The sequence below is a fragment of the Drosophila persimilis genome, unplaced genomic scaffold (assembly GCF_003286085.1).
Source record: "Drosophila persimilis strain 14011-0111.01,24,50 unplaced genomic scaffold, DperRS2 tig00000124-arrow-pilon, whole genome shotgun sequence".
NCBI lineage: Eukaryota > Metazoa > Arthropoda > Insecta > Diptera > Drosophilidae > Drosophila > Drosophila persimilis.
The window spans coordinates 3,249,470-3,260,381 of record NW_020825294.1 but is presented as its reverse complement, the minus strand read 5'-3'; the positions used below and the strand labels follow the sequence as shown (position 1 = coordinate 3,260,381).

The 10,912-nt window shown below is 40.9% G+C and overlaps 1 protein-coding gene across 2 annotated transcripts; it reads left to right on the top strand.

The window, feature by feature from the left end:
* The first annotated feature begins 2,633 nt into the window (after positions 1 to 2,633).
* On the top strand, positions 2,634 to 5,225 carry LOC6593409. 2 transcript variants are annotated; one of them, XM_002018827.2, is made up of 3 exons: positions 2,634 to 2,696; positions 3,580 to 3,647; positions 3,711 to 5,225. In XM_002018827.2, exon 3 carries the CDS (start codon positions 3,723 to 3,725, stop codon positions 5,127 to 5,129), a length of 1,407 nt encoding a protein of 468 aa, XP_002018863.1. In that variant the 5' UTR covers positions 2,634 to 2,696; positions 3,580 to 3,647; positions 3,711 to 3,722; the 3' UTR covers positions 5,130 to 5,225. The 2 variants fall into 2 exon arrangements, with proteins under 2 accessions (XP_002018863.1, XP_026843488.1); XM_026987687.1 differs by having other exon boundaries at positions 3,706 to 5,225.
* The last annotated feature ends 5,687 nt before the right edge of the window (positions 5,226 to 10,912 follow it).

Sequence of the window (10,912 nt, the reverse complement as noted above, 5' to 3'; positions counted from 1 at the left end):
TATATTTTTTATTTAGACATTAAAAATTTGCAAATGAACCTCACGATCAACCCTCTAGTATGGTCACCGCAAAAACATATACAATGTGATAGACGATGGGAAATGACCAAAAAAAAAAAGAGAGAAGAAGAAAAAAAAAAGAAGGAGGAAACAGAAAAAATAAAAGGTAGGTGGAAAAGCAGAAATACACCAGAGAGTAGAAGAAGGGAAGGCGGTGGGTGGTGGGTGGTGGGGATGCCAGATAGGAGTAGAATGTCATACAAATGACCCATATTAAATTTATTACGGCAACGGGAGGCAGCACAATGAAATCCAATAGCCAGGGGATAAAAAGAGAGAGCGAGTAGCAGGGGGGTGGGGGGGAGAGCGAGTGGGTGGGGGTAGAGTAGTGGGTGTGGAAGCTAATGGCAAACAAAACAAATCACCGACGCCTAAACCGACAGACATATACATATATAATACATAATGCTACTATATATAGGAAATTGTTCTGCTTTTTCCAAAGAGGGGGGATGCCGAAAAGAGAAAAATCAGCTTAAAGTCGATTTTGTGGGTAAACTTTTTCCGTCTTGTTTTACATGTTTTTTGTTTTCCCAACGTCTCTGGCATTATTGTACTTGTCGTTACTTTTTGGTCGGTCGTTTGGGTACCCAAATTGATTTATAATCCTGTGCCTGTCTCGAATTTCGCCCCCTTTTTTCCCCCGTTGTTGTAGAAAGTTTTGTCTTTGCAGCGTTTGCCTGTTCGGATTTTAATGAAATATTTCAATTACTTTTCCATTAATTGGTAAAACCTTTTCCACTGCATAATCGAGAGGTGTCGCGTCGCATCACAGCATTGCGCTGAGTCGTGTCGAATTTTCCTTTTGTCAACCGGTGTGCGCCACCGACGACATGTGGCACGAAGCCCATTATCCTTGCAGCTAATTAAGAAACGTGAGACAAATGACAAGCGCAGAAATATTGTACGACAACAAGTATATTATTTTGTTGTGCCACTGCCACTGCCACAGCCACAGCCACAACCTCAAGCGAAAGAGACAAAGAGAGAAACAGAGAAACAGAGACTGACGTGTGCGAGTGCAAATAAAACTATGAGACGACTACGCGTACAATAAATTGAGAGGATATTGAGGGAGACGGATGTTCAGTGATCGTCGAGAAGGATACTCTGCATATACAAAAAATATCAAAGAACTAAAAGTAATATTTATATATTATGTAAGAGAACATTTAAATACAACTAACCAATATTATTGGGTGCCTAAAATTAAAATATAAATATATCAGTAAAATCATTTTATTTTCAAATTTTAAGCCCCACGGGCCTGTTAAGGGTTAATCAACATCAACACATGCCGTCTTACTCACACTGACTATACTATGTGCCTTTCACTCGCACTTATTGCTAGCATACGTTAAGGGGTAGCTTTTTACCGACGAGACCACCTTGCAAAATTCCATCTTGCATAATGCTATGTCCTACGATATCTCTCGTCGTGGTCCCGATATTTTACTCATATCGGCGCGAGCGAACAAGGCGAGTGGGCCGGGGGTTGGCTCGCGAGCGACTACCTCATAGTAATATCATATATTTCTTTAACCACTACAGCCCTAGGTGCAACAGTACACGCACTCGATATAGAGCTAAAAAAAATGAGGAGAACTATTCAATCGTGAAAATTAAGTAACCAGAAAGTTCTGCTCTTCCCCGTAAATGTTCTGGAAAAAATAACCTATTATGGAAGCATCGTGGAAGCAGGAAGCCGACAGACTATTCCTTACCTCATGGACTTATCGTTTTTTTTTTTTGTATCTCTTTGTAGTTTTATATTCATATATTCATGATATTCATAGTTAAAATGTGTATATTCTGTTACATTAAATTGTTAAAAAAGTTGCACATAATTTTAAGAGCGAAAATTCTACACATACAAAGCAAACCTATAGCAAAATGCAATCAAATCAAAAGAAATCAAGCGAAATTTATAGTTTCTCCCAACGCTGATGGGAAATTGTATGTTGGCAACTCTGTTCAAGGCCTCGGCAAAATGCAAGTCATCGTATAGTGTTAGAAAACTGAGCCAGGCTTGGCCTACTTAAACGATGCAGCAAGAGGAGCCGTATCGATGTCCTGAAAAGTTGTAATACTAATTTAATTTTCAATGCAGCCTGTACTTTGCAATAATGTCGGAAATAGTGTGACACGTGACACGGAGACATGCTGAGGGACTGCTGCTGTCTTAAAATCAATTTAGCTGTCATTTACATACATTTTTCAATTGTTGGAACCCTTTCCCGAATGTGGAAAGTAGGCAGAAGGCACAAACCATAGAGCGCAGGACATTTTCTTCTATCTGATTAAAGTCCCAACTTAATTAAATCAACTCCATTACGATCTATTACAGATTTGCAACAGCTTTGACTAGGTGGACACCCTTTAGGCTGGCAACCCTCTTGATTTAGTGGAAACCCTGTTTTTTGATGGCCCTGTGTCAGGATGAAAATTGTGTGTCAAAGTGAAAATTTTTCATAAGTCGTTTTAGCAAATAGGGATTTATTCAGACGTATATTTTCCTGTGCACCACCCAGAAATTCCCAATACCCGATTGAAAAGAAAAAAAAAGGAAAAACACATCGAATAAGAGTCAGATACACACACAAACACAGAAGCAACAGCACGGCACTAGAAAATAAGTAAGTACATGTCTCCGGCAAAAACATACTCGAACGTATATCCAAAAAGCTCTTCGGGGCTTAAGACAGACGCAAGAAATTTATTAATTATCAATCCTCGAGGTCCGAGGTCGAGGTGGCAGAACCTTCCTCCTGTGGAGCTCCTGCGACGGCTCTCAATCCATACAAACACCCACAGACAATCACAGCAAAGTCCTGATTGGCATTTAAAGCTCTTTAGGAGAGAGACAGAGAGAGAGAGAGGGATAGAGAGAGCTCTTCAAGACGGAGGCTATGGGCTATGAGGATGGGGGCGTACTAGCTGAAGAGGCTGACAGCAAAAATCGAAGTAGAGTGGCTACAGTGAGCCTCAGCTGAGCTGCTTAACGCTGCCAGAGTTCTGACATAATCCATGCAATTGTAAATTTAATAAGGGTTTCCCTGGAAAGGGGCATCCGCTCCGCTCAGAGATTTGTTTGGGGATTGACCCCCCCTCAAGACAGTGAGTAGTCAAGGCAATTAAGCGTACGAAGTGGCTCTGGCTCTGGCTCTGGCTCTGGCTCTCCGGTTCTGCCCTGCTTCTGAGCTTTAAGAAAATGAGCAAAGAAAACTTTCAAGTGTTCAAGTGTGTAGTTCGAGTGGCGGCCAGGCAAGGGGCATCCTCCACTGCTCTGGTCTGAAGGTCAGGCAAAAGGTTGCCAAGCCATTCATAGGGATTCTGCTTACACTGAAACAAATTAAAGCAGGCTAGAGATTAGCAAGAAAAGAGAAAAAAAAACCCCCCATCTAGTGGTCTTACAATTTCCCATCATATTTTCAGCAAATCATTTGAACAAAAGCCAGAAGCCTGCAAGTATAAGCCCCATTTTTAAACAATATTTAATCTAAATTATTTTATTCTTAGGTTTTGCAAGACCTTCCATTACAAAAGGACACTCTTGAGTCTCTGATTAAGTACCCTCTCATATTTTGGTAAATAAGTGAAATATTTGATATGTTTTTCAATCGAAATGAAAATCCTTTTTTCTAGAATAGCAAATAATCAGAATGGACCCGCAATTTTTCTCTCCGCTCTGTGATTTGTCACGGCAAATGGGTTTGATCTCGCAGAATCAATTGAATATTATTTACGATCATCTGGCAATCTTTGAGCTCCTCGACAACGACTTGAAGTCGTCGCAGAACTATGGTGACTGGATACTCTCGAATATGGATATTTGCTGGCGTGGACGATTGATTGAGACACTCTTTTTCTATTTGGAGGCAAATGCTTGCCAGCGGGATCCCGATAATGCTGTGAAAGCGCTGCGAGTCCTTTATCATGTGACCACATATTGCACTGAAATCAAAATGCAGCACATTTCGATGTTCTCAAATCTGTTCGTCGTTCTGAAGGTCGTACTGGAGCTCACTCAGGTGCTGGACACAATAGTGGATTGCACCCTGGACTTGGTTAGCAATTTTTTGTTTTCCTCCTGGATGATACGCGATGCCATCGAGTCCTCTGGGCTGCTCAGTGCCATGCTGAATAAACTAGACTGGCCTCCTGGAACGGATGTGGTGAAGCAAAACTCGCTGATCGCCAAGATTGGGCTGCTGTTGTATCAATTCCTCAGGCACAAGACACCCGGACCAGCAATCACTGCTCTGGAGAAGATAGCCAAGACCTTGGCCGCTCTTCTGTCGGTCAATCAGGACTTGACTATCCTTATGCCGTTGCTAAAACTCACACGCCTAGTCGCCGAGCACCAGTCGGCCACTGAACGGGTGATGATCAAGACGGGCCTGTTTGCCAACACCGCATCGTTAGTCCAAAGTCCTCTGTACGAGGTCAAGTATGAGGCCATCTTCATTTTGGCCAACACATGCCAGCTGTACGGCAGAGTGAAGCGACACAACCTGTACCGACTTCCGCCAAGCACTCTGCGATACATTCATCACTTGTTCCTGCATCGATGCATGAAGATACGTATCATGGCCTTGCACCTGCTCACCGGCATTACGGATAATCGTGCCATAGACCCGAGCCTAATGTGTGGCATTATGCCGATGGTCATTCGGTGTGCCAGCGAGCTGGAGCTTGAGGTGGAGGTTCGTGTGGCCGCTGGCTGGACCCTGGCCAGCCTTACCCTCCACTTGAACGTGAGAGGCATGGCTTACTTTATGCACTCTGGCGGGGTCCATGCCATGTGCTACCTGCTGAAAACAGTCCAAGAACTCCCGATACAATTAATCAGAAACATCCTTACTGCTTTTATAAAAATATGGGAATCATATAGATACCTGGCCAGTCATCTAGTGAATATCCTGAGAGAGTGTGGCATTATGGATGGGCTGCAACAGTACATGGACAGCCCAAATCATGCCGTCAGGACTCTGGCAACCCTTCTAAAGGCTCATAAGGGCTATGACATTTGTTGGGTCGAAGTCTTGGCTATGTTAAACATTGATTAGAAAATATTTATTCATTATTCATGTAGAATTCAATCTATCCAACTGCAAATAATACAAAACGCTGCAGGCATTTATACAGATTTATCTCATTGAATTTTGTATGGCTCAAATTATAATAAAATTGGTTTAATAAACAGAATTGAACTCGTGATGTTTTTCGGGTTCCATTGTGACACTTGTGCCGCGACAAAAAGCTAACGACTGGCACACTGAAATATCATGTGAGTCGGTGGACGAGTTTGTTGTTGGTGTCTATCTCATAAAAGTGCGCATTTCGGACTCGATCTCCCGTAAAGCCAAAGCAATAAATCGTCGATAATGTAGCCACCGAATTAGTATTATTTATTTGCTCTGCAAACAATAGCCATTGGGACAGGGGAGCGGAGGCAGCAGAGCGAACCCGACAATCAGCAGCAGCGGCGAAGTGACGGAAACGAACAGTGAATAGTCCAAAGAGAGGAATACAGGCAATCCAGAGAGAGTAAGAGCAAGAGTGCAAGCAACAGGCCCGCTTACGCTTTCCAGAGAGTGAGTAGGCGATGCGCGAGAACAGTGCACACAGAAGAACGATGATCCAAAGCAGAAGAGATGAAAGTAACAACATGCTTGCGCGAGTCTGTTTTCACGTTCAGAATTATAAATTTATATTAAACGACTTGTTAGCTACCGAATCACAGTTGATCCACTGCACACTGTATATAAGCGAAAGAAGAATCGCCTCTCTATCCCGCCTCCTTCGTTCCGCGCTCTATCTTCGGATCGTGCTCGGCTTAGCAGCAAGCCCGAGCCGCTCTAATGTTCTCTCTCTCTGGCTTTCTGCTACGATTTGCTACGATAAAAGATTTTCTCAGTAGGCACGAATGCGTCGAATATTTGGTCCGCCTCGAACATGCCGGAGGGACGTACGACATGACGATAGATCCCTGCACTTGGGAGGCTCTGAGTAATGCGAAAGGCATTCTTGGTTCTTGCCTTTTCCATCTTTTTGTATGGATTTCTTCCTCGATTATTGTGTACTTCCTTTGCCCTGTTTTCCCCTTATGGAATCAGCTTAAACACCCCCTAATACACCTTAGTTTAAGCCACAAAAAAAGCAAAATCTAAAGCGAAAAAAGGGAATGTCCAATTGCTTTGCCTAGTTGGGGAACGATTCAATTATTTTTACACATGCTAATTGAATGGCAACCAATCTATGCTAATACACATATTATTTATGCATTTTTCCTCCAAAAATTTGTTTTTCCACACATTTTCATCGAATTTTTTTGCGTTGTTTTTGTTGTACATTTTCCAGACGAAAACCATAAAAGTTCCTCTGTCGCATGGCGTTGCCGCTTTTGCCATTTCAATTTGTTTGTTGGTTTCGCTTCTCTTTTTTTGCTTCTCCATTTGTATACCCTGTACGATGTGGGAGGTCTTATTATTTTGATAAGATATTTGCGACAGCGAGAAGATAAGGGATAACGAGACATGGACGTCTGCCTGTCTCTTTCGAGCTGCAAGGGATGGACAGTCGATAGTTTTCGAGGCTTTAGTTTCTCAGGGACTCCCAGTACATCCATTGACTGCTCTTTCTTTCTTGGAATCACTTTTAGAGGCATTCCAATAATTAAATTAAATTATTTAATAATAATACGACGAGTTTTATGGTAGATAAAGCTTTTCAGTTGATTATTAGTTTAATTTATAATTATTAATTTTATTTTTTAATATTAGGACAATTATTATTGGAAGACAATTTGATGAATATTTGGAACATATAGATATTTAAGGACAGATATTTAAAAGTATCGCATTAGTTAGAATTATAGAAAGAATGGTGTCCCTTCTTGTCTCAAAAAATCTCTAAGGAAACCCAAAAGTGGGAGTGCCTATGGCTCTCAAGAAGGAGTTTGATTTTTCCCAGAGCTATTTTCCATCAATCCTCTGTCTCTCTCTCTGGATGGTTCTTTGTTGCTTTGAGTATCTACCTTTCTCCTGGTAGCTCTAAGAAGCGTATCCACATCTTCGTCAAAAGTAAAATTTACATTTCTAGGGGATTTACATTTTTCGTTTTTGTGCAGAAATTTCACAAAACTAATTGTATGTAAATATGTCAAATGTATGTCGTCGACACCTGCATTTGTATGGGTGCATGGATGTGTTTGTATCTGTGTTTGTATTGCATATTGACAATTTCATAAATGCGGTAACATTTTCAATTAAATATGCGCAACTCTCGCAAGCACAGCTGCACAAATCGTGAGAGAGAGAGAGAGAGAGAGAGACCCAGTCATGTAGATGGATTTTTGTGCCACGCCCACACAGGAAAGGCCCACTCGCCCCTTCCGCTCGTCTCTGCCCAGACATAGAGGAGATACACCCCATCAATCCTTGGGAAAAGTCGATTGATATGTACACACACATGTGTGTGTGTGTGTGTGTGTGTGTGTTAGTGTGTGTGCAGGTGTGCAGCTTTTTGGTCGGTTACAAATTGCAAATCAATCAATAAATAATTGAAATGAAAATCATTTTGCTGGTTTCAACTTATCTTCTTCAGCTTTTCCTCCCACAACACACCGGGAAAAACCCCACCCCACCCCACCCCCCACAAACACCCTAACGCCATGCGTTTCGCTTCGTTTCGACTGCGTATGCAAATGGGCCAAAAATTGTGTACATCTATCACTGGGATCGCATCAGAGAACCCAAATCGAAATCGTACCGACGGACAGACAGAGGAGAGGGAGATTGGGAGAGAGAGAGAGGAAGAAATGTGTAAGAGAGAGAATGGCAAAAGCTGCCATGAGTCCTTCGCCAGGTGTTTGAGATTAGTAATGGACAAAAACTGAAAGAAAGTTTCACCTTTTTATACCCGATACTCAAAATGAATATTGGGGTATATTAGATTTGTGGTAAAAGTGGATGTGTGTAACGTCCAGAAGGAATCGTTTCCGACCCCATAAAGTATATATATTCTTGATCAGCATCAATAGCCGAGTCGATTGAGCCATGTCTGTCTGTCCGTCTGTCCGTCTGTCCGTCTGTCCGTCCGTCCGTCTGTCCGTCCCCTTCAGCGCCTAATGCTCAAAGACTATAAGAGCTAGAGCAACGATGTTTTGGATCCAGACTTCTGTGATATGTCACTGCTACAAAAATATTTCAAAACTTTGCCCCGCCCACTTCCGCTCCCACAAAGGGCGAAAATCTGTGGCATCCACAATTTTAAAGATACGAGAAAACAAAAAACGCAGAATCGTAGAAGATGACTATATCTTCTAGAGTGCAAAATCTGAACCAGATCGTATAATTATTACAGCCAGAATCACGAAAACAATTTCACTCTTTCTCGCTCTGTCTCACTCTAACACACAGGTTTCATGGTCGGTTTTGCCAATTGCTAAATATGAGTTCAAGGATCTCAGAACCTATAAAAGCCAGAGCAACCAAATTTGGTATCCACACTCCTGTGATATCGGACCTTGACCGTTTCATGTCCAAATTTCGCCACACCCCCTTCCGCCCCCGCAAAGGACGAAAATCTGAGGCAACCACAAATCTCAGAGACTATTAAGGCTAGAGTAACCAAATTTGGTACACACACTCCTTTAAGATGTCACTATAAAACGTATATCTCAGAATTTCGCCCCACCCCCATCCGCCCCCACAAAGTACGAAAATCTGTTGCATCCACAATATTGCAGATTTGAGAAAACTAAAAACGCAGAATCATAGATAATGACCATATCTATTAGATTGCTGAATCTGGATCAGATCAGATCATTTTTATAGCCAAAAGGAACAAATCAATTTGCAGTGGCTACGCAGCGCCCGACGTCACGCTCAGACTGATTTTCTGTCTCTCTCGCACGCACTCTTTGTCGTGTCGTTAAATATTAGCGGCGTCTGTCGGAGGAGAGCCATACTGACTTAGTATCGGGTATAACCGTAGAGTTGCGGTGTCCGCAGCAACTCACAACGTTCCCCCTCGTCTTTTTTCAAAAAGATAAATCACATGGTAATTTTCTATAAATTGGTTTTCTTTGGGACTTCAGCCCCAAAGAAATTCAGAAGAAATTCTTCTGATGGATTTGGAGGAATTTTCTAAAGCTCTAAGGGTAGGCATTACTTACTATAGTTTCTCTGAGATTTCAAAATTAAAAAAAGAACTACAGAGGTGCTCTCATAACTCTTATGAGAATTTCAGAAGAGTTCTTTGATACCTTTTTTTTCTATGTTATTCCCTTATTTTTGTGATTTTTAACTAGAAAAAATTAGTTCCTAGGAATTGTTATCCCTAAGAAATTTAGTAATGAATCAACAAGAATTCCCGAAGATCAAGACTTTTCTAAGGTTTCAGTAAAATGGTAATAAAATATGAAATAATCCTATAGATTATCTCTCCTTTGGGAGCCCTAAAAAGATTTTAATAATATTGTATTTATTTGAAGCTAAAATCTCAATGACATTCCTTTAAGATTTTTGTGATCTTAAGCTAGAAAAAATTAATTCGAAAAAATGTAAGGATAAATCAACAAGAATTCCCAAAGAACAAGACTCTTCTGAGTTGCAGTAAAATGGGAAATAAAATATGATATAATCCTACAGAGATATAGGAGTATTATCTCTCCTTTGGGAGCCCTAAAAATATTTATTTATATTTATTCTCGCTTTGACATTACCTAATGATTTTAATAATTTTAAGTTAGACAAAAATAATTCCTAAAAAATGTTGGGATAAATCAACAAGAATTCCCGAAGATCAAGACTCTTCTAGGGTTGCAGTAAAATGGGAGCCCTAAAAAGATTTAAATAATATTTTACTTAAATAGTTTTAATCCTTTTACTTTTATTCAGAACACAACATTTCATGGCTCCAAATTACCACCTTTCCAACAAACTTTGAACTTTATTCTGCTTATGAGGCTTTTTGAAATAAAAACAAAACGCTTTTGTATTAAATAAACAACAGACTGCTTCTCTTGCAGATTTTTCAGTGAAGAAACGACAAATAAAAGTCCATCAAATTACGAATTAAATGTCCATCTATCCACCCTTGTCTTTCTCGCCTCTAAACTCACTTTTTGTGTCAACTATTATTGTGCTTATATATTCAAACAAAACTCATCCATCTCTGTGGCGCCATAATATTTTTGTTGGTCTTGTGTTACAGATTTTCCAAAATTCAGTTTGTCCATTTGGCTTTGCTGACATATTGCCCCGCACAGCCACTCCCACAGAGGTCGGGTCCATAAATATATACAATTTATAACAATATTTTGTTCAATTACCAATTGCATGAAATATATTTTGACAGTTTCCTTCTTTGCCTCCTCGTTTTGTATGCCCTTCCAGAGGGGTATTATGAAATTTATTGGTGGTTTGTGAAGCCTTGGGTATTTGGGTATAAATATAGCCTGGCTATGGCACAGGTCCGTGGCCTATCAAGTGGACCAGGCGACAGCCAAGCCGAAGCTTATTACGCACAGACCGAGGGGCGCTGCTGTAAGTGACGCTAAATGAAGGAGAGGAAAGTGATCACTTTTCTATCCTTTTTTATAGAAATCTTGGACCCAGAACATTGCCAAAATCGAATCACTATATCAAGTGTTTAAATTCGTATTACACCCCCTAGAAGGGTATCAAAACTGTCGACCTGCAAAGCTAGGTTTATCCTCTGTTGTTGTTCCTTTTTGGGATAATGCTGCTAACCGATTTGGCGCCTTGGTTTGCCAAATGTTAGTCATTTTTAAATTGAAATTCTCTCAAAATTCCCGCTGGCATTTGGGCGGCAAGAGGTTGAA

Excerpts from the sequence above, each read along its gene's own strand:
- LOC6593409 (XM_002018827.2), top strand. The coding sequence starts at position 3,723 with ATGGACCCGCAATTTTTCTCTCCGCTCTGTGATTTGTCACGGCAAATG.